Source organism: Molothrus ater, chromosome 11 (genome assembly GCF_012460135.2).
Source record: "Molothrus ater isolate BHLD 08-10-18 breed brown headed cowbird chromosome 11, BPBGC_Mater_1.1, whole genome shotgun sequence".
In the NCBI taxonomy this organism is placed as follows: Eukaryota; Metazoa; Chordata; class Aves; order Passeriformes; family Icteridae; genus Molothrus; species Molothrus ater.
Window position 1 is genome coordinate 12,624,116 of NC_050488.2, and position 24,946 is coordinate 12,649,061.

The 24,946-nt window shown below is 35.2% G+C and overlaps 1 protein-coding gene across 1 annotated transcript in view; it reads right to left on the minus strand.

Moving 5' to 3' along the window:
• CFAP20DC (CFAP20 domain containing) overlaps positions 1-24,946 on the minus strand; it is a 67,617-nt gene that overhangs the window by 34,376 nt on the left and 8,295 nt on the right. Inside the window, exons 6-12 of the mRNA XM_036390934.2 lie at positions 23,725-23,797; positions 14,679-14,793; positions 12,704-12,860; positions 8,969-9,127; positions 5,195-5,319; positions 3,883-4,057; positions 3,210-3,356 (exon numbers count right to left, since the gene is read on the minus strand). Of these exons, the coding sequence (XP_036246827.1) occupies positions 3,210-3,356; positions 3,883-4,057; positions 5,195-5,319; positions 8,969-9,127; positions 12,704-12,860; positions 14,679-14,793; positions 23,725-23,797 (951 nt within the window). The remainder of the gene's footprint in view (positions 1-3,209; positions 3,357-3,882; positions 4,058-5,194; positions 5,320-8,968; positions 9,128-12,703; positions 12,861-14,678; positions 14,794-23,724; positions 23,798-24,946) is intronic.

Below are 24,946 nucleotides of genomic sequence, written 5' to 3' on the forward strand. Positions count from 1 at the left end.
TTCTGTGACCTAACATGATTGAAAAACTGTCACACTAAATCAGTATTTTCAATTATTCAATTATTTATCTTGTAGGAATCTGGCCAATCAAGACTGAGATTGTTTTGAAAGTCTTAGGACCTGGAGATGCCTTGTTCACAACTCCAGAATTTGCTATACAGAAATGACACAAAAATATTACTTGTCCCCAAACTTCAACTAGACAACTCTTCAGGATTGGAAGAATCTTTTTCCCAGCTATTTGGTTGCTAAGTCTAAAATGATGTTTACCCTTTTTCCTAAGGCAAAAATATTAAAATTTTTACCTGCTGCATTTATCGAAAACAAACAAATAAAAAAAATCTTCAAAAATTACCTAGCTAAGAAACGTTTTGCATTGTTTTCTTATCTCAGCACTGTGCAGTCTTCTTTCCAGTCTGGCACCAACCATTCCAGTTTAATCTAAACACATTTTATTAGGTTTCCCTGTCGGTGCCGAGACTAACACAAAAAAACCATAACATAAACTCCTTCAGTATTCAGAAGGTCTTTTCCCCATGATAAAATTAGATTTGACATGTCTCATGCTGCCTTTGTGGTTTACAAATATGCACTAATAGCTCAGACCACTGTGAAGAGCCCTCTAGGGTATGGTTATACACTTAGTGTACAACCCACTTCAGGAGAATTCACTAATTCCTATGCACATAGAACTGGGAAAGAGTAGAGAGGAGTAGCTTCATTTTTTTGTCTACTGACTTAGCAGCAACCCCCTTCCCACACTACGATCTCACCTATCTCACCTCTATTCTCATTCTAGAATAGCTTCCAATGCAGTTGTTGCTGTTTAATTTGTAGAGGGCATTACAGATAAAATTGTGTAATGAATTCTGAAGGAAACAATGTGATGAAAGACTTGCTTTTTAAGATTTTAAGTCAATTTTGAATGTAGTATCAAAACATGCAAAATAAATCCCAGAGCAAGGGTTTTTATCAAATGTTTAGAGAATATGAGGCAATTAGAGCCTTAAACTCCCGATTTCTAATTCTGGCTCTGCCTCAGATATCCAAAAATTTCTTACATTTTAGTCACCATTATAATGTCTTGCCAGCCAGACCAAAAGGAGTTCAGAAATATAAAGAACTACTTTAAAATGATTACTATCTATGTAATATTTAACTGAATATCCTGCTTTTTTAGTCTAAACCACCCTGTAAAGAACTACGTTCATTTCTAGAGTTGAAGAAATATACTTGAGTTAGGAATAAGTCAAACCCAAGCATTCATTCACACAGCATAGTAATTATTCTTAATGAAATATCCAGGGGGCAGGCAAAAAATGTCTTTATGATTTGAAGATGACATTTTATGCTGCTTAAAGAGTTCAGGAACTCCTGTAACCTGTAGTGAGTGTAGCAGTCTTTCAATAGTCCACAAGTGAAAGATACAGGGAGTTTTGTACTAAACAAAATCTCTTTACCTCCCCAACAAAAACTATACTAGAATTTCTTTTTAACTCATAATTCCCATGTCAATTCTAATGAATAATTCTGAGTAAAATATGCAAACTACTACGTAATCACAACATTGCAGCAAACAACATAAATGCAAGAATGATCACCTTAACATCTAATTAGCTCTTCTACACAGTCAGGCTTATGCTAAAGCTCCTAATCACAGCCTAACATTATAATGAAGGCTTCAGCATTGAGTAAATAAGATTGGCATAAACACTGTTTATTCATTTTCTCTCTTCTCTCAGGTCAAGTTTATCCCACTTTGGAAGATGTCCAGAACAAAGCCTAGAAGGGGACTTTGCTGATGAAGAAGTTGCTTATAGGAAGTTCTTCAGAAAAAATAAATCCAGTACTAATGGATAAAGAAATCATTAAGTCATCTATGTAAAATGAGATAACTTCATATACTGAAAAGAAACAGAAATCTGCAGACTGAGTGTGCCAACAGTGACAGGCAATGAAAATACAGGGAAAAAATTTGTAGGACTGTACCTTACAAACTCACATAATGCATTTATCTGTCTGTACACACAACTAAGATTATAAAGAAACAGTTTTCATTCCTTGAAATTCAAACAGCAAAAGAACAGAGTTTACACATATCCTTCTTCCTCAGTTCTCTGCCTCTGAATTTATGAGAGGACATTCAGAGAGGCCAGCCTATTGCCCCAAAGCTCTCTTTTTATATCACCTATATTTTCATAAAATAACAAGTGTTGATTTTTTTTTTAATTATGGCACAAGACAGAGGTTTTGGTGCTCTAGAAGAAAAAAAGTTAAGACAGTGATTCCTGCCTCAGAGTTCCCAAAATTCAGATAAATAGGAAAGAATTAAAAAATTCTTGGGAGAATTCTCTATTTGCCTGAACATCTTGGATCTCTTTCAGTCAAATTATGGAACCCATAATAAAAATTATGAATTACTGAAACTGCCAGAGTATATAATCACTTCTAAATATCCCCAAAGAATAAACACAAAGGAAATCACTCACAATATGAAGGAAAATCTCATTGGTCAATTTTGAGCACATTTGAATTGCCCAACCACTTTTCAAATTGGTGACTATGCCTTCTAATAAAAAGCAACACTACTTTTTCATAGAGACAAGGGATACTTTGCCCCAAGAAGGCAATTCCCAGGCTCATGTAAAGGAAGTTGATTGACAATGAATGACAAAAAAAATCCACGTTTTTTGTCAGAGAGGGAAAAAACTCAGAGAAAGGGAAAAACCTCAAAATGTAAGCTGAGGTGTCTTTCTGTGAATAACAAGAAATGAATCACCACTGAACTCTATAAACAAAACAACCTCCTTTCCTCCCTCCCCTCCCAATATTACATAGATACTGTAGTTAATATTCTAAACTCTTATCTAGGACAAGTAAAATTTCTTGTACTTTTCATATTTGGAATCTTCAGTGTTAAATTTATTAGGGATTTAAAGAATAAATTATTTTTAGTTCTTTTCCTTTAATCATGAGAGCATGGAATTTTTCTTTTGATATTCATTCACTGCTCTGGTACTCTGCTTAATCCTGCAAATCTTTATCAATGCTCTAAAGCAATTCTGTTGCAGGGTGCTTGATTTCCATAATCCCCCACAACACAGATGTTTATTTTTTATATGAACTGCTTTTGGGTTCTTTGAAATTTATAACATTCCTTCAGACCACATAGAACTGAAATGTAAAATAACATAAAATGAGTACCATACCATTGGTTATCTCCCATGTGGGTTTGGTTGCATTTTTTAGAGATAATCTTGTATGACTGTCCTTGTCTGGTGATGGTACTTGTGGTGAGGTGAGCTGAAAATCTGCTTCTCCACTTGCAGATGTTTTCTGAGTCTGAATTTCAGGGTCTGAAATGCAATGCAGAAACAAAATGCCTGTGAAGACTCATATTGTATCCACATGGGGTATTGTACTGGGATGCAAACATCTAAACAGCATGGGAATCTTGCAGGGCAGCAGGAACAGGGCAGTCACAAGGAAGGAAAAATTTAATACAAGGTATGGAAGAAGGGCAAACCATAGTAATTATAAAAACCAGGCTTGCAAAAGTCTGCAAAACAATCAAGAACCACTGTAGCAGCTCAGTTATTTTCACAGCATGAGGAAAAAGGAGCATGTGTATAAATTGTGGGTACTGCCAGCAGGTGATGATCCCTGGCTCAATCACTCACAATACAAAGAGCTGCAGAGAAAATGAGCATTTATTCACCCTCATACAGGAGAATAAATCATGATTTAATGAATGTCTTCAGTAATTAATTAAGTAGATAAAGGATTAGAAAAACAAAGAATTAAGTCCTAGATTCAAAGGCACAATCATGCAAAAATTTGGCAGTTTGAAAAGCCTACATATTCTTTGCTTTATGCTCTTACCATTTTGATATTCATTTGCAATTGTTTGGAGAGTACTTCTTTTGCCTCCTTGATCTAAAGTATCATTGCATGGCCACAGTGGTAGCTCCAATCTCTCATTTTCTGGTATGGTTTCAGTTGGCATTCCTGAATTTTGAAGTTGGCACGATGTTTTGCTACCCAAGGTCTTTGTTACCTTGAAAGACATTATTTCTTGATGAAAGACATTATTTCTTGATGAAAAATATAACAGCTTTCAAAATACTCAAAGGTAAAACACAGATTATGAATTACACTTTTTTTTTCCCAAATATATATTTCCAAATCTTTTTTTTAACACTATCTTTTCACAAAATCTCATGGTAGGCTCTATTCAGTGTGGTATCTTCAATCCTTACAGTCAAGTAGCAAGCAGAGTTTTTTTTTCCCACTGACTGAATGGAACAATGCAAAGAAAAGGGAAAAAATTAGAATTCACTATCAGAATAAAAAGACTAAAACTTATAGTTATTCTAGACCTCAGGAGTATTTTTTTCTTTGAAGAAAGGAATATCATTTTACAACCTGACTTTCAAGTGACTTCCTACACAAGAGTTGGCTGGATCTCTTATTCTTGGTGTTAAACTGAAAATTGTAGTCCTGATCAGATTCCAAAAACCTGCATATTTCTTGCTGGCAGACTGGGATCAGGTGTTTTCCCTGGCATTGCAATTGACAGCATCACAGGAGCTACTGTAAGGCTGACTATCAGAGCATCCTGAAATGTAATTTCTGCTCTGCATTATAGCTCCCATCATAAGACAAAACATTTACACACACACATACACACACACAGAGAAATTTCAGCAATCTAGAAAAAAATAAAATTCAGAAAAGAATGATAAGAGTAATTTCAGTAGAAAGAGGCATCTTTACATCTGATGCTGAATCAGCCTGTTTCATTTAAGTTTTGAAATTCTCCACTCTCTTGTGGCTCAGTTGCAGTACTGAACCACTTCTTTGTTGTATTTAGTCAGGGACTCCCTGCAATTAGGGCCTGCTGCCCTTGGCCTTTCAGGGCACCCCTTAGAAGAGGTCTGGCTTCTCTACAGCCCTACATTCATTGAAAATAGCAACCAGATTTCCCCTTGGCCTTCTCTCCTGTGGGCTCATAAACCTGTGCCCTGTGCTGGAGCCACCCATGCATTTTCCTTGCCCTTCTCTGGGTGTTCCAGGACTATCACAGTTCTCTGGAGGCAGCCTCTGAAATAAACCTTTAGTTTAACTCCTCTCCCTATCAATATCTTCCTTTGCAAAAGGGCCAATGGTGTCGTTGGAATTTAGCCCTTCTTACCTTTGCATTGGTTCTTCTGCTTGAAGATGGAGGTGGCCCAAGGATCTTTGACCCAAATGCAATATGTGATACATCCTGAGTTTTACCGTTGCATATGTTGCCTTGGCCTCTATTAACCAAAATACCTAAGTTAAGAAAATTAAGAGTGAGTTAAAAAAAAATTACAGTACTTACAAACAATAAAAAGTAGCTTATTTTTTAGAATCAAATAAAAGAATTATGAATACTAAACATATTTAAGAGTTATGAGCCTTTAAAGTGCACTCCCTAGAAATACAGGAACAGCAAATGCACATTGTATAAAAGTGTGTCAACAGATCAGCAAGAAACTTTTGGTCTATTATAGAGACATAATTCTAATCTTCTTGCTTTAAAGATTTATTTAAAAGTCGGTTATTTATAAACAAAAAAAAAGGTTTGCAGGATTTCTTTAGAACTTCAATGAAAACCTTACTTCTGACAGGAAGAAAAAAGAACTCTAATTAATAAATAACAGAATAAATAAATAATAACACCAAAAAATGCAGGCAAGACTGTCAAGGTATCAGTCACAGCTCAGAGAACTATTTACATGTACCCTGCTTTTTGAAATTACTGAATCTACTGTATTATCAGGGCTGAGCCCTAATATTGCAAATGCACTCTATTGCTGCTAAAATATTTATTACTATTTATTTTTTTTAACTGCTTAAACTGTAGATTTATTTTTATAAGTCTTTTAAAGCATGGAAATTGCCAACCAGTCTTCAAGACAAAAAGTAAACATGGAATGCAGGTGAATTTTCTCCAAAAAAATTAAAAAGGAAGGACAGTAAAATGGTTACACATTAATTTTATCATCGGGGTTGTAGAGCTGCACCTACTATCTATTTTCTTTTATAATTCTCCAGTATTGTCAGTGAATTCTCCTTTCCAGAACTGATAAAAATGGTATCTTCACATTAATTTATATTTAATATTTACAATGTCCAAAGATATTTTCATGCTCCAACTTGTATTAAATTGCTATCTCACTTTAGAGATTTGACACCTTCATAAAGCAATAAAGTAGAAACAGAATATTCTGCCGATTCCCCTGAGCATTTTTCATAACCTTATTTCAAGATCAGCTTTATTTACAGTGTCATCAAGGAAATGAAAAACAGATCATACATTAGCCACCAATATCATCATTTACTGTACTAATAAGCACAGAAGAAGCTCCTTACTGCCATTACCTGACTCTTTTCCTGATGTGACATTTGGTTGCTGTTAACAGCTGCCATTTCACAAGATCAGATGACCTGTCTTGGTTTAACATCAATTTCTTTTTTACTGGCTACCTTGGGATGTTGTTATCTCCAATTAGAAAAGCTGATTTGCATTAAAATCTCTCTTAATGACCACATTAATTGACTGCAATTAATTACCTACATCTACACATAACAGTGTGTTGATGACATAATGAAATAATATGTGTAATTAAAAGTGGATGATACTAAAAATAATTTGGCCTTTTGATTATCAAATAAACAAAAAAGTTTAGTGGATTAAAGGAAGATTTTCCAATTAAAATTTACCTAAGCATACCAAAGCTTCCAATTTCAAGTAGACCAACATCTGAAATTTAAAAAACATGTCTGGAAGGACACATGCTATGTTTATAAGGTGGGATTGAAGACCACCACAACTTATGAGTAATTTTACAACTCCAGATTTCCAATAATGAACACAAATAATCTATGTTTCTCTATGATGCTGTTTTATAATGATGACCTATCTCTTTACAAAATTGCTTTAAAGAGATAATCAGTACTTTGAATCAAGACAATAAGAACTGGAAATATTTTTGCCTTGGTGAAATTCTGCTGTTGACTTTACTGCAGGTAGGAAGCAATACACAGTTTTAAAGCAAAACAGCAGCTTTACTAAAAAGCTCTCAATTGTCTAACCCAAGTCTATTTAAGCAATTTCACATCTTGGCATTTGCATCTACAATTCAGTTTCTACTGATTCTTGGCTTACAGATCTTACTCAAGCAGACATGGCAACTTAAACGTAAAAACACAGGAAATGCTGGTCTAGAACAGACCAATAATCTCTCTAACATTCAGTTCCAAAGGCCAAACCCAACAGTTCAGAAATAGCACAAGATAATTCAGTATGGACTTTTGAAATCATCTGCCTTCAACACAGTTCTTAGTGTAAGGTTGGAAATACTTGGAAGTACAAAATTGAATTTTCTCTTCGCATTTTTACTGCTGCTAAATACGACATTACTGTTACCTATATAAATTGGCAACTGATTTTGGAATGATACCAATTTTTTACCAGCCTCTTTTAGCAGTAGATTCAATATTTTAATCATATTCTGTGTAACATGGCATTTTCTTTTATGAGTTTTTAATTTTCAACTGCATCATCACATCAAATGATGTCTTGTTTTTGTGCCATGAGATAAGAAAAACAGCTTTTATTGAACATCCTTTGTATCACTGGTTACTTTTTAAATGCCCTTATGTAAATTTTTAATGTTTTCAGCATATCTTATGTGAGAGATTATCATTCATGCTGCTTCTCCCTGAATCACTTCTTGGTCTGTAAGATATTTTCTCAGATGGTTTAGCTGATATTGTATAAAGTATTTCAGATAATAATGCAAAAATGATTTAAAGGTTTGATACCTTTTTCATTTCCTATGAATTTGAATTTCCTGCTACTTAGTTTTTAAAAACATATTAAAATCTGAAAGTTCTACTGAGCTGTATCTCTGGTGATGATAACCTGCCAGCCTTGATTCATTTAATTTTGATCCTTTAAAGCTTAACTGTAGTTATCATTCCTCCCCAGTGTAGAATCCTCTGCATTGAGCAAAGCTAGATTTTATGTGATGTCATGTTCCACATTTACCCCATGCAGTGGTTCCTAGACCATAATTTTTCAACACAGTGGCCACAAGACATAAAACCAGTAAACTGAAACCCTTGCTTTGAAAACTGATATTTCCTGCATGTTACCTGCTTTGTTTTTCAGAAAAAAGTAAATATGGGATTTCCTATCTAACAAGCTTAAAGCTTTCTGAAGCCCCACTCTTTATTAAACCAGTATCTGGATCATAACAAAGTTTTGCTCCCCTGTTATTCGCTTCTCTGTTGAGATTATTCATAACTATGATAAACAATACAGAGACTAGAACAAAAGCTTTTTAGGTCTCCTGCTGTTAGCCTTCAGCTGTAACAATAATTTTAAATTTAATCCTTTCTTTGCCTTCTCTTAGCTTTTATCCAAGTCAATAGCTTGTATTGTAGCACACGACTGCCCAGCTTCTTTAATAAGTCTCTTCAGTGCAATGCTGCTAAAGTCTAAATTATATGGTTTATTATTTGTAGCTTAAAGAAACATTAAAATAAGACAATACACCAATAAGAAAAGATTTCCCTTTTCCCTTTTCAGCTGAGGACACTGCATACTCATATTGCCAGCAAAGTTTCATTGATGTGAACATTAAAAAGAAATGCAACAACTTCATTGCAAAATGCTTCAATGTACATTCATATGACATCTCAAATATTGTTACAAATCTCATGCTTGAATTAGAATTGTTCTGGCTCCACACAGATCTCAAACTATAGAACAGACATGTGTCTATGTGCTTGAGGCACTACAGGTGTGCAGGAGTTGTCAGGTTTCATTTTAAGACATTGGAACTCTAAACATGGACATTTACAAAACAATCAATTGTTTGTACACACACTATATGGATTGTACCCACAGTATTTTAATACAACAGAATACCTGTTTCTTGCACTGCCTTTTCCCTACATTTCATTTTTGTCTTGTGAATTTCATTTAGATCCAGCAGTTGTGTAACTTGTGGGACATCAGAATTGAGCTGGCAGGTTGGAGGAATATCATCTGAGGCCTCATATGGCCCAGGTGTAACAATGGTTGTACCTAGAATCAGAAAACATGGGCTTTACTTCATGACACTATGGAATTCAATTGGACTTGTATTATTTGGTAGATTACATATACTTTAGTTCATATGGCTATAAAAACTAGATAGATTATGGTAATTTGAAAAAATTTGCTGCAATTGGTCACTTTTTATTGCAAATTTTAAAATTATATTGTGTATACTTTTAGGCCAAAAAATTTGAATACAGTTATAGAAATATACACTAATGGCTGGAGTAGCCATAGAGAATCAATTTCTTTGAATTGTCAAGAGAGCAAACAAAACAATAATGAAATATATTTTGTTAATTTTTTTTACAGCTCAGCTTTAATTGTAACACTGATACAGTGATTTTCAGATAAAATGAACAGCTAAATATGGTATTCATATCTGTGGGACTGAAGTAGCAAAGAAGTCCCATATATGCAAATAAAGAATTTAACAAGCTTTAATTCCAAACTTTGGACTCCATTATGCTTTCATGATAAACTAAAAAGCTGTCAACTTATGTATTCTTGTGACTCCAGGCATAGCAGAATGTGAGCTGATTATCTCTGCTTTCCCTTTGATAACCAATATAGACTGAGTTTATGAAAGCTGCTCTCTGCAAAGAAAGGAATCCATGTCAGAACCATTCCTGATGTTACAATACAAATTCATTGCAAATTTTAGAAGACTTGAATATAATAAGCAAATGAATTAGCCTGTTTTCCAAGGAAAATAAGATGAAAACACAACCTGAAACCCGAAACATAAATAAGGGATCAAGTATTGAGATTCAAATAAAAAAAATCAGATGTCCCATGCTGTATTTCAGTGCAGGACATATTTTTTCAGTATTTTTATTTTTTTTGCCAAGCCAGTAGATTATTTATCACTGTTGGGCAATACTTAGTGATAAAACCCCATACATAAGTTCTGCATCACTATGGAAACAAGAAACTAGGTATAGTTTAAGCTTTTGTGCTTCAGTGTCATGAGGCAGAAAAGATGAAGCATTTCCTCTTCTATCTCAAGAATCTCATACAGAAATAATTTCTCCATATATGTGGTTTCTCCTTTGCATTTACTGTCATTTTAAAAATTCAAAACATACTGTATACTTGCTACTTGAAAAGAGTAACACACTCATTGCACCTTGAAATCAGTTCTTCCACCACACCAAGGAGTTTGAAGCAAAGAGCTCACCCCTTGTCCTGGTTTCTGCTAGGAAAGATTTAATTTTTGTCCCAGGAACTGGTGGAGGGCTGTGTGTTGGATCTGGCATGTGGCAGAGCTGATGACACACTGGAGTGTGAGTTGTTGTTCAGCTCCCCAAGCTGCCCTGTCAGGGAGCAGATGGCAGGGGGTACAAGAAGCTGGAGGGGACACAGCCAGGACAGCTGACCCCAACTGACCCAAGGGATATTCCAGACCACAGGACAGTGTGCTCAGCACATCAACTGCAGGGAAAGGTGACTGGGGGGAGCTGCTGGTGGTAAACAAATTATGCAAATAAAAAACAATTGTCCTTCTTGGGTTTTATTTATCTTTTTTTCCCCCTTGTAATAACAATTTAGCATTATTAAGTTGTTCTTATCTCAACCCATACATTTTCCTACTTTTATGCTTCTGCTTCTTTCCCCCATCCCACTGAGGGGAGTGGCTGTGTGGTGCTTAGGTGCTGGCCAAGGCTAAAGCACAACAACTCTCAATACAATGTCACTGCATTCAGTGGGGCTCAACTAACTAGTCCACTCATTCTGAGAGGGGAAAAGCTTTATTAAAGAGTAATTGTTATATGAAACTTAACTAATAATAAAAAAATCTTACTATTGTTTTTCTTTAATTGGGTATGAAGTATAGAATCATTTTAATTACGCCAAACCTTCAGCTGTAATGAAAATTTAAGATGGGTCTAGAGAACAAATTTAGAGGAGTAGCTGAGGGAACAGGGGTTGCTCAGCCTGGAGAAAAGGAGGCTGAAGGGAGACCTTGTAGAGAGGTAGGTGCTGGTGTCTTCTCCCACGCAACAAGCAGCAAGAGGAAAGAGCCCCAAGTTGTGCCAGAAGATGTTTAGATTGGATAATAGAAACACTTTCTTCATCAAAAGGGTTGTCAAGTCCTGGAACAGACTGCCCAGGGTGGTGGAGTCACCATTCCTGGTGGTATTTAAAAGCCATGTGGGTGGGGATCTTGGGTGCTGGCTTAGCGGTGGCCTTGGCAGTGCTGGCTTAACAGTTGGACTCAAAATACCTTAAAAGGTTTTTCCAACCTAAACAATTCCATGATTCTGATTCTATTCCTATATTCTATATTCTATTTCTATATTCTTGCCTAGATAAGGAAATTCAAAAGCATGCAGAAAGTACTAATGCCCACCAGCTGTGTAATAATCATAGAATTGATAATGAAGTAATTAAAAGTGTAATATTTTAGTATGCTTACAGTTTATTAAAGCTGTTGACTAATTATGTTAGCTGCATTTTAGAATTTTGGAACTCATTTAGAATATTTAAGCACATTTCAGAAGCTGTTTAGAATGGAAGGGAAAAAACAATGCACCAATGGAATTAAATTAAATGAATGCCAGTGAGAGCTTGAACTGCAGTTTCCTGCTGAGAATTTACCATATTCTCTCTGTAGAAATTTTTAATTAATATTTTTTCCAGTCTTACCAACAAAAAATCAGAGGAGTAATCACAAGGTTTGCCTACTCTCCCCTATTGGTTGACTGTTGCCAAATGGAAGATACATTTTGCTACACTTACAATACTGTTAACTACCCCTCCTTCTGAAATCAGAAACGTTTTTCAGGTATGTTCCTTAAAAGCCACAAAATGAAAATTTGAATGAAATAGAAGCTGAGTTATTCCTAGGGGTGCCTTTAAAATAAGAAAGTGCCAGCTGTGCTTTTGAAATTTCTCCTGCATTACTGCAAATACCAGTGAGGAATAAAGTTCTCTCCTTGGAAAATGATGATTCAGGATTATGATGCGAGTCTGGAGACTGGTAAACTTGACCAGTATCTGGTCAAAAAAACCCTGTTATTTTTCAGCTCACCACCAACATTACTTTCCCAATAAGCAAGGCCACATTAGGATAACTGGACATGATCTGAGGTGTTTATTATAGTTTCATAGCTCTGTTTCATATAATGTTTTGTTACAATTTTGTCTCCATTATTTCAGAAAGAAATCTTTCGTCAGCTGCTAACATCCAAAATTAGGAAAGCAAACAGCAAATGCTGCTGTTTTCAGTACTTCTCTTTCCTCTCAGATACTCTGTTCTTGGCCAAAATCAGATTTCTATCAGCATAAGACACCCTCATTAAAACAAGCTCTCTACTTGATAAATCTTGCCGGAATTTTTTCAATAAAATACTTCTAAGGAATTCAGTGTTTAAAACACAGGAGTACACACATATTTAATTCGTTGCCCTAAGTCCAACACTAGCAGACTTAATGTGCTGTACTACCACTTTAATTTTTATGAAATCATGTAATCCTTCAAATTGCCAATCTGCTGAATAAGAAACTTTTGATTTAACATGAACAGTTATGATTAAAACTAGACATTAATTTAAAACACACCATCTTCCTCAGCTGTAACTTGAGGCTTGAATTTTAAAGTGAAGACCTTTCTTAGCTTACAGTTGGCTGAAATAGTAATTCCATCCAAGGACTGGAAGAGAGCTCCTCTGAATATTTCATAGGTAAACGTTACCAAGTCAATACACATATTGCACCACTAGAAAAGAGAAACAATACTCTTTAGTAAAATCCATGAGCTGAGGCTAACACACTTTCTATACAAATAAACCAGATGGCCTTGAGTAGAAATGCAGCAATTTTCATTTAATTTGCAGAACTGTAATACATTTTATATGATTACTCATGTGTAAAATTTAGCTGATCAATGGTTGAAATTTTAAGGGAAAAGCAAAAAATTAATGATTGTACATTGCCTAATTTCCTTATAAAGTCAAGGTAGAAATATTATAATTGACAAATAGCAAATATTTTTGAGAAAAAATTAAGATGCATACATTACTGTACAGGTCTTAAATCTGAAATTTTGGAAGGAAAGTAATACTTGTTTTGAAGACATCAAGCAATGGACTGAAAAATTCAGTATTTAATTATAACTGATACTTCTAGTGATGAGATTGAAACATAGAATAATTTGTAGGAATACAATACCGAAATCTAGCATGTGAAAATGCAAACTCTGTTCTGCTGATGGAACAAACAACTTATTACATATCCTGATTCACAACCCCTCATGCAGATAATAGCAATCACCTTGTGTATACAGTAAGTTGAACTATCAGAGCCATGTAAAGGATCTATCTAATCACTGAAAGCAGAATGCTCCCTCCTTTAAGCAAAAGCAATGATAAAAAGGCAGAGAAGCATTTAAGGGAGACAGATATGTATTCAGATATAGGAATATAGATCTACTCTTTAAGGTTGGTCAAGCATTAATGTTATTAAAATATTTTGTCATTATAAATGATCAGACCATCTAGACATATCTGATTCATGCTTTATAATCTAAATTAAAATTCATAACTGAAGTTCATCTTCTGCTTGTATTTAACTTGGTGTACATTAATGCACACGTTAATCCTGAAATACCTGCACTAGTCTGACACTAACTAACTGAAATAATACTGAAGAAAAATAATTTAATTTCAATAGATTTTGAATTAACAGCAACTTCAGTGGTATGATCTGATACATATTCATTTTAAAAAAATCCAACTACTTCTTCCCACAAAGCAGAAAACTTCTCAGTTTTAAGTTACCACAGTTGCTTTCACTTAACCTATCTCAAAAAAAATTATAAATTCAGAGGGTTTTTTGTAAAATATTCTCTCTCATGTCTAGCCTTAAATTCACAACTGCTTAGTATACTTTATCTACTTCTCTTCATGCAAATATACATTTTAAAATATTTGAAATCTAACTATTCTCATATCAGGTTTATTTTCGAAAGCAGTATTTGAGACTCCAATCCTTACATGGTTATACAGTAACCATCAGGCTTTGTATCCTGTCAGCCATTACCATATATTGTGGCTGGGAGAGGGGAACGAGGAGAAGAAAATGGTTTTTGTTTTGTTCTCATCAGTTTGACACAGAGATTGTTCTGTATTTGGAAGAACCCGAGGAATGTGAAAGCAGCCATCAGCTGCAGTCTCCCTCCAGTGAATGCCACCAAAGGTCTCTACAGGAGAAGGGACATGTGAGCAGGAGCACTATCATGAAGAAGTATCAGGGACACAGAGGATTTTATAGAGGCTGGATCAACAGGAGAGGTGAAGAAACATCACAAACAGCAGTAATTTTGTAAAATGAGAATGAATTCCTAATATAAGAAGAAGGATGGAAGAGGTGCAGCACTAAGTGATTCTGCAGCCCTCTGGTAAAGGGGACACACACAAGTATCTTCAATCAGTAGGAGCTGATTTCTAAACAAGCAATAATTTAAAGAAATTCATAATATTCACAAAATATTTCAGATTTTCAACCTCAGTCCAGGTGACATTCCCAAGGTACCTACTATTTTGCGCTTGATCATAAACAGAGGAATTTTGGCATGCAGAGGGGTTACAGACAACTCCTTGTGGACTGTTGACAAATACAATCTTCTTTTAATATTGTCAAAATCAGTTATCCTATAAAAGAAAAGTCAGGAGAGAACGGAACAGATCTTTGTCAATTCAATAATCCAGTATCTTTGGGAAATCACAAAAATCCTGTTCATGTGCAGAACCTTTATGTCAGTGACAACAAATATGGAATTAAAAAACTCTTTTACAAGATGAGTAACGAGATTTCTTTCTCCAATTCAAACTTTGTGGTTATATCCCTGCATATATAAAATCACTTTACATGCTAATTTCATTTCAACAGTATACACTCTTTGCTAGATTTCCACAGCCCTCCAGAGTATGAAAGAATTCAATTTGTATGAACTAAGAACCCAGTAGCCTTTAATAATCACAAGTATTTGGCCCCTTAAGCTTGTCTTATCTTGGGGCCTGCTAACTAGAAAAACATTATTTGCTTTCTTTTCCTAAAAGTGCCTCTGTCACTGCATATAGATTTTTTTCAGCTTAAAGGTAAACACAATACATTGTCTATCTGTTTTACTTCACAAGGACTTATCTTCAAAGGTGAATTATAATGCAGAAGTTTATTGCTCACTATTCAGGTCATCTCACAATGATACCAAGGACACTGAATTTCAACATTTCTAATAAATTTAGACTACAGCCATGGTCACAAAAAAAAAAAAAAAGGTTTCCTTTAAACTGATAAAGAGGGTAATTTTAATGTTCTGTTTCCTTGAAGGCTTGTTAGCAGCTGTACTGGGTTTGGCTGGGACCCAGTTAAATTTCTTGAGGGCAGCTTGGAGAGTTCTATGCTTTGCTGGAAGCAGTGTTGGTAACCCTGGGATGTTTTCATTGCTGCTGGGCACTGCTTACACCGAGCCAAAGCCCTTTCTGCTCCTCACCTCATCTCACCAGGCAGGAGGCTGGGGATGTATGCAGAGCTGGGAGGGGGCAGTCAGGACAGGAGATGCCTCCTGACCCAGGGGAGGTTTCAGACAACACAGAGCCATGATCAGCAGAAAGAGCTGTGGGGAAGGAGAAGGAATGGGAGAAGCCCAGAGCTACCTTGTTTTCCCATGCAGCCATTTCACAGCATGAGGCCCTGAGCTCCTGGAGATGGCTGAACATCTGCAGGCCCATGGGAAGGAGCTAATGCCTTGTTTAGATTCTGGTTCCGTGTGCAGCTTTTGCTCCTCCCATTAAAAAGTCTTTATCTCAGGGCACGAGGTTTTGCACTTTCAGCCTTGTGCATTCTCTTCCCCAGGAGGGAGAGGGGCCACTGTGGCTCAGCTGCTTCCTGGGGTGAAACCACAGCAGCAGCACAACCTTGAGAGTCCCCAACACTCCTCCCTTAACACTCCAGAGCACAGATATCACTTTAAAGGCTGCAGTCTGGGAGAATATGCTTAATCTATGGGGAAACAATGATTAATTTACCTATTATCTTGAACAAGCCTATTTCTAACAGATGGGTATTTCTCTGTAATTAGCAGCCCCTCTGAGATGACAAACACTTATAAAAAACAACTTTTTTTTTTGTCACTACTTAGTGTTGCTAAAAGTAATTACTCATAATCATTGTCCTGTAGATTTTTTTATTTATTTATTATTGAAAACACTTTTTCATTAGCTAAGGACTACCCGTAGCTTAAATAATGAAATTATAAACTTGCAGAATAACAAAACATTCATAGGTTTCCTTAGGTCAGCTTAACTCTGGGGCAAATTACATACTTTAATTATTTCTTTAGTTATTTTTGCCAGTTTGAGAGTTTAAGCAAGGACAGTACAAAATATACTGCAAGTATGTAAATATCAAAAGGTTCTACCAGTACAGGCAGTAAAAATACAGAAGCACCTTCCCGTTCCCCCATAGTCATTAAGACCATCATCCAAAGCAAACTGTTCACCAGCTTTGCAGAACTTGCTGATTCTTTCCTCTCCCTTGCAGATAACCTGACCTTTAATCTATTCATCCTCATAACATGGGTGGGCAAATGAAAACAAAGTGGAAGACTCATTATCTGTTTCATTTTTAAAGACTGGCAGTTCCTTTTATAAATCACATGTACTTGACAAGCAGAAACTCCACTACTGTGCCAAAACCCCCCTATTATATCCTCACTATTGCTATTGTTTGAGATGAGAGATTCCAGAATCAGCTGCACATATTTTTATAAATGGATAAATTATACCAAGTCCTTGAAAAGTGATTTCATCAGAACACCTCCACGTGTCTTACAGTGCTGGTACCTGGGCTTGATCTTACTTTTGAAGAAGTTTAAGCAAGATGTGAAAGAATTCCATGAAGATCACCAACAAATGAGCCACATGGCTAAGCTTCTGATTAAGGCATAATTCCAGCCATCACTTTACTTCCCATACAGCCTTTGGTGAAAAACCTATGCATCTAGTTTCCAGAAACTCTTCACTCTAAATCTTGGATGTTCAGAAGTGCTAAAGTTCAGTCCAACAAAGCAGTCCAAAGCAGTGGAGCAATGGTTGCTTGAGGCTCCCTGGATTTCCTGGTTGCATTTAGAGCTGAGCAATTGCGCTGAGAAACCAGGCAGCTGCAATAACCTGAGTACTGAGAAACAAAAATACCATCCCTGCTAAACCTCAAACTGCATAATTCTCAACAGAGAATGGTGCTTTAAATGAGGCTGTAACAGAGCAGTAGAGCCTAGAATTAAGTCATGCATATTTCCAAACAACTGGCAATAAAACCTAAGTTCATTCTATACTATCAGTTCAATATGCTTAAATTTTATTATTTATTTTTTATACGAATAGGTTTATCTCTCTCGTTCATGAAAAAAAAAATAAGAACTTTGGTTATGGAAGGGCCACTGGTAAATTTACAACTCAGTTACATTCCAGAATGTAACACTGAATACATTTGTTTAGATCAAAAGACATACATTAATATCAGACTCTGTCATATAAGTCTAAAGTAAGACTTTTTAGGCAATAGATGTGCCATAAGGAAGGGGCAAAACTGAGATGCTCAGATATAATCACTCCTAAAGAAGTGTACTTTATTTTTGTAAATACATTTAAAATAATAAAAATACTTATATATTCCACAGGCAGAAGTAGATGAAATATTCAAACGAGTAAATGAAAAAAAAGAAAATGGCCTTAAAATTATATAAAATAATTTATTTCCCAGGAGAAGGAAGATAATTATTTAAGAGTTAGTGTAACTTTCAGACTTTTCAATTACATTGCTTATTGGAAAATAAAAATAAAGAAAGGGTCTGGAGAAACTCTTTTCTGAAATAATTCAGACAATGGGAGATAGAACACCAGATCTCTCAGTTACAAAATGTGTCCAGAGTACTTTTGGTGGCACACAACTTTTTTTCCTGCTATCCAAGAGTAGAACTTATGTTAAACCTACAATAGCAAGAAGCATCTGCAGCACACATCTTGATTTTCAAAGATGAATTTAAAAAAAATCTATATGGGAGTTAATGTATTTTTATTATGTCTGTGCTTGAGTATTTATATCTAAGGGTCAGATGTAATAGAAAAATAATGAGACCATGTTGAGAAAAATGAGGTGGTCAACAAGAAAATCAACCTCATTTATAATAATATTCCTGTGATCAGCAGGTGCACAACTCTTCCAGCTATGGTCATTAACTGCATTCATTTCACACTTAACATCTACATTTGCAAGCCATTTGAAAGTAAAATTACCTTCCAATTCAATTTTCAATTTTATTTTACATCTTCAAATTTGATTGACTATTTTGCTCACAATGGTAACTATAGTGAGATTGCAAGTGAATGGTAGCAACTACCCAAGAGCACAGATAGACTCATCTGCTCAGATTGCCTATTCACTTTGCTTCTGTATGGATAAATGGATAATAATTTATAACCATTTGTTAATGTTCAATTCAAGGCCAAAAATGAACTTAGGAAAAAACAATACTGAACTATTGAAGGGATGCTTCATTTGTCAGGATCACTTGGTCTTCAAATGAAAGTGTTCTTCTCTTTATAAATGATGTAACCTGGAAGTTTACCAAACATGAAAGCAGGTATTTCATCGATGTTGCTAAGCTCCCATGCAATTTATAACTAACAGAAATCTCTTTGTATCCTGGTCAAAATCCAGAGAGAATTCTCTGCTAATGCTTCACTATTAGTACATTAGTACTTAACAACTGTAGTGCCATTTTCTCCATAAAGGCATGTGCTTCCTAAACATTAAATGGTCACATCATTATCATCATCACCTCCATTTTAAAGACAAAAAACAAAGTAATACCAATTGTCAGCTGATTTGCCATGCTTTCAGATTCTCAAATTTCCTTATTCAGAGGCACACTGTACTTCACATACATTTCATTTTATGTGCTATTTGTAAATTGGCCTGCTAGGAGATACTACGTTACTGAAGTGGCTGCCTGATGATCTGCAGTCCAGAACAACGTATCCTGCCCCCATAAAAACAGAAGTAGTTACATTGAAAATCATCAAATCTCTACAAAATAAGGGATCTGGTAGACTACCATGTCACCCAGACCTAGAGAACAAGTTGTACTGTATACTGGAATTTCCTGTTGATAGTGTTTTTTTCTGGAGAGCATTAAGAAAAAAATCCCACAAAGTGCCCTTAACCAGTATCCATAAAGAAGGAGTAACACAAGTGGCAGGCACAAAACAAGAATCATCAAATCTGGTTGCTAGAATGAAAATCTTTCAAAATATGAGCAGTTATGAAGAAATGGTGAATCCTGACCTCTCCCAACCAAAATACAAATAATTAGTGCTTTAGTACTTATTAGTGCTTCCATCTAAAATTCTAGAAGATGTGATGACTGGGAGAGTTATTAAATTTTTTTAACTTTCAAATATATGAGTTAAAATCTCCTTTGTAAATTATGAAATTCAACATACCCTAATACTTCTAAGAATATTTCTGTATTTCACTCCTGCCTCACCAAAAATCAAGGAACATGTCTCATGCTACTAAATACCAGAATTTCAAATAATCTCTCAGCTAAATCTATTCAATAAAGTTTACCTTCATTCTCTATCTAAAATCTTCAAATAATTTCAGATGTACATGATAGAATTAGCATCTATGTCCTGCTTTGAATTTTAAGAGGTTGGTCTAAGTTATACAAGACTAACCAAGATTCATATTGTTCTGTATCTGAAAACATGCTGGGTGTTTAGGTTAACATGAATAATTTATGATATCTCTGTCTGCATAGCTAAAATGATGACTGATTATGATAGCATCTAATTCACATAAATTCAAACTGTTATGGTATCTATGAATAAATTAGCTATGCTTGTAAAACCTATTATGTTGTGGTTATTAAAAATCTCAAAGTAATAAGCTTATATTTATAGAAACAAATGTTTGAAAACAGGAAATATGGTACCAAAATATATATTCCACTGTTCTGTTCACAGGCCTTGCAATAAGATTTCTTATCAGCAAGCACAACTACTTCAGGAATGAAAAGATTTTAACCAACTTTTTTCCCTACAGATTTTTTCATACATAACTAGCTTCAACAGAAAACTTAGCAGGTATGTTCCAGAGTTTGAAACTCTCAAAGAGTTTGCATTAATTCAGAATATAACAAGAGCTGATGCCTTCTGGAGCTGGCTAAGGCTAGTGGCAAACAAAGCTAGTTTGACTATGAACAGTGGGATAGCAACTGAGCCAACCTGTTGATAAATGCTTTACCAGCTGAGCAAAGGTTGAAAGGCTGAGGTTGGAACACCAGGAAGAATTAAGAAATTAGGAGACATAGGTACCATTAGAGTCAATGAGCAATCATGTGAATCCTCAGCACATTCTGGCTGGAAAGATGGTCCATAAGGTCCTGAGTGATTCTAGGAAGGGGCAGCACAGCAGAGCCCCACAGCACATTAATAGTGAGCACCACGTCTGGGCTTGGGGGGCAGCAGCAGCTCCCCCTGACAATGGGCATGTTTGCTCTGCAGGGTTTCATGGCACAGCTGAGGGGAGCTCTTAACACAACTCAGACTTCCCCAGATACAAGTTGTGCCACATTTGTTTTACAGCTGTTTACCATGCCAAGATTTAAACAAGTTTGAAGCAGCATGAATTGGCCATCAGTGAGAGAGGCAGTGTGACTTCAGAGCTGCAGCAATGGATGAGCAAGAACCATGCCTGAACTGGGGAAAAAAAGATTGAACAATACACAGGGACTCATACAAGACCACAAAATGTTTTAGTACATAACCAGGAATTGAGCACCTCATCCTTGTTCTTAGAGTAGACCAGTCAGCTCTTTTTGTTTTCTTTTTGTTTCCTTCTATTTTTTTTTTTTTTGATGATATGGTACAATTTCAAGGTCTGTTTCTGCACATCAACTACTCTACTGTTTTACAGCAAAATTTGCTGTAAAACTTTTCATTACAAGATGTGCTAATTTCATGTGATACCAAACACTAAGAAAAACCATATCAGAAACAAAGTGTGACCATGACTGGCATTACAGTTCTTTAAGAATAAATGTTTGAGTGCTGGTCAAAATGCCAAGCAGAAGTACTAACACCCACATGTCCATGTATTGGGAATTAAAGCAAAAATGACAACACAAGCCAGATGCTGTTTTCTTTTACATGCAAATATTTTTTCAAACATTGAGTTACCTTTGCTTTTTCAGAAAAGTAGCAAAATTTGTAACACTGAAGATTTAACAAGTGGCTACTGCATTTGCAGCAGACAACTATGTTCAGCATTACTAATAGCTTAGCTATTATTTGCTCCAAAGAAGCTGCATAAATTACATGCTCTCTACCTTAGTTGTGATTTTATTATGCTTCATCAAATTTTTCATCCACAATCTATTTTACACAGATCAATAAATTGACTGCTAATGTGGTGGTATTCATCTAATCATGCCACATTAAAAAGTATCTAAAATTCTATTAAGATTTCTTCTGAAGAAAAGATAAACCAGCTAATATATGGTTTGCACATTTCAGTATTTATGGCAGGAATCTCTAATGACTGGTGACAGCAGCAAGTTAGAAAGTTTAGCTCTGCTGATGCCAGCAGTGATGGATGGTCTTGAAGAAATTCTTGTTTGCTGACCAAATCAGTTACTGAATAGAATGCAAAAGAAGATGAGGCTCAAACTAAATTCCTATTTCCATCTCTCTGCAGAATGGGAGAGCAAGAAATGCAACATAAAGCTTCATGCCCAGCTATTACAAAACTTGTCAGTGATTTTTACATAAAGTAAATTTCATAGCTTGGCACGCTATCAATTTTCACTTGAAGCTGCTCAAAGATTCAGCACTAAGTAGTCAGGTTGTGTAAGAAACCACCTTTGAACATTAAACTTCAGAAAGCAACAACACCATCAACACTGCAAACAAGCAAGAGATTTCTTTCAAAACATCTGGAAAGAAGGGAACTGAACAGCAGTCACATGGCAAGAAGGACTTGTATTTATTATTTACTGGATTATCTTAAATCTTAAATCTAGAATAAAATAATTCATTGTCTGTTCAGCAAGTATTGAAGAACTTTATGGGTACAAGTAAGTTACAGTTGATTTCAAATACAAAACTCAGTATTAAAACTATTTTTAAAGAACTTTTATTAACTTTTTAATACAGCTGCACTCAGTGGGGAACAACTGATATTGTACTTTTAAGACATAAACACCTTCATTCAAAGTAACTGGAGCTCCAGAGAAAATACAGTTAATATGGTTTATGTTATATGCATTATATAGCAATATAGTATATGTTACATAAAAAATATATATAGCAAATACAATATACATGTATTTAAATCTATAAAAGTACCTAAGAATATAATAGGAACATATATTTGCTTTTATAAGAGGGACACAGTAAAGATGAGAACAGGAAGTAGAAAGAAAATATTAAAAACATGTGAAGTCTAAATATAAGCTGGAAAGAGAAAAGGTAAATAAGGGTGGGAGAGGTGATAGAAAACGTTGTTATCAAAAAAAGCAAGCAATGAGAAAAATGAAATTAGTAGAAGTAGAAAAGAGGTTCTTGTTAAGAAGGTGGCAAATACCCAGAAGAATCAAACTGAAGATGACTCTACAAAAAAATCTGAATTCCTGCACCAGTCATTAAATCTCTGCCCCTGCCTACACGATGAACATGAGAAACAAATCTTGGTTTTGAGCTGGTACTTGGTGCTTGGCCTCTGTTGCATGACATATCCTGTTTGTTTTGTCCTTTTAAATGCAAACTTACAGAAAGTCAAACAAAAATAAAATCCTTCTTTCACTTTACACGATTTAATTGCTAATTTAATTGATATCATTCAACCCATATTTGCTTGCAGGGCTTCTAATGGGTTTATATTTATTTTCTTAGTCCAATCTCAGATATTCTATGGGCTATAAAGCTGAGTGAGTTGTGCTGTTTATGTATAGTATAAACAGATGGTGTCACTAAGGGAGAAATGTTGTCCAAAGCCTGACAACTGCCCAAGTTTAAAACTCTATTAAATGATTTCACACCTAACCAATAAAATGTCTGTTTCTGCTGTATCTCTCTTTCTTCACAGTGTGGAACAAATTATACCAATTGAGTACTCCATTTGTTTTTCTAGCTTTTTGTTTGGTTGTGTTATTCTCCTCCAGTTATTAGAATATGTATTTCTTTTTGCCCTGGACCAAAGGGCTCTCTCTTATGATTAATGAATAAGTTTCATGAATTTTCAGGCAGTCCTCATGCACCAGTATTTTCATATGTTTGACAAATCTGGCTCCATTTCTTCGGATTTTTCATAATCTTAATTCAGGATTTTTTGGAGTTTGTTCTGTCTTCAAAGGAATGTCAGTATTTAAAACATCTAAGAAATAATGATCTCATTAGCTTAATTACTTTTTATTGACTTGACAAGTCACCATGCTTTAATGCAAAATATGCCACCACAATTAATGACCTCAATCAAGAATTCACTTTAAGTATTCAAAGAAATTTTATGCATCTTACAGTAACTCAGTGGCGAAGTCTTTTCCCAATGGCACAAAAATCTGAAGTGTCAGATATTGCTGCACCAGTCCCACTAGAAACAGGAAAAAAAAAAAAAAAGCTGTGTGCATGCAGATGCACATTTCACTATCCAGCATTTCGATTTTGTACCATATGCTATGCTCCTACAACACTATTTCCCAAGGTTCACATAACATATGAACACGAGAAAAACCTGAAGAAATCCAATTCAAACTGCAATAAAAGTATTGTTTTAAAAGTCCATCTGTGGCTTTGGTGGAATTCTCATGAAAGCAAAAGGAACCTTTTTTCTTTTAGCTTACAATTTTTGTGCTCCAAGAGCATGAAGACAATAAATATCCCATAAGAATTTTAAAATGAAGTAATACTGTCCTATCAAGATTATCTTATAGTGGCGTTCAACTTGCACTCATGTTGGTGACAATTTACACCTTGCTAAGCAACTTCAACAAAACTCTTGGGTGAGAATGCAATTCAGATCATGACAATGCCTCTCAGTGGAGGCTTCTGATTTTTAGAATAATAACAACGGATTTTGACTGAGGGAGCAAACAAAAAGATTCAGGTGGCTTCCTATCAAGGGAAAACAGTACAAAGCTGTCTGAATTGAACCATATGTTGTTTTCTTAGATATTCCATCAAGGATGACACAGGATGCTTTTCATTGACTTCACAAGCCTGAACAGCAACACTGGCTCCTCCTCTAAAGAATGACACATCAGAACTTTCTTCTTTTGAGGGCCAAATGACACCTTAAAACTTCAAATTAGATTTGCATATATAGTAGCTTTTCTTTTGGAAGAGTATACAAAGTTCCAGTGCAACTGGGAGACCATATACTTGATTAATGAAATACTTGAGGTACATACACCTCAAGAGAGGAAGAGACCAAGACAGAAGGAAACAGAATGGTAACAGATGGAAACCTGACTGCAGTATTGTAGCATTAGCTAAAGTAAATTTAAAACCAAACTATTTTTAGCAATGATTACCCACACAATAAATTCTTAATTCTCATTTTAATATTTAGCAACAGTTAGCAACTGTTTTTCTTTTAATTGTTTACTGTTTGCTATATTAGTTTATTAGACCATTGAAAATAAATTAGTTTGCTTTTTCAAAAATATACATTGCATTAATATTAATTTTAATGAAGATAACACCCAATTTCTTTTATGAAAATCAGACTAAACTTAAAGGC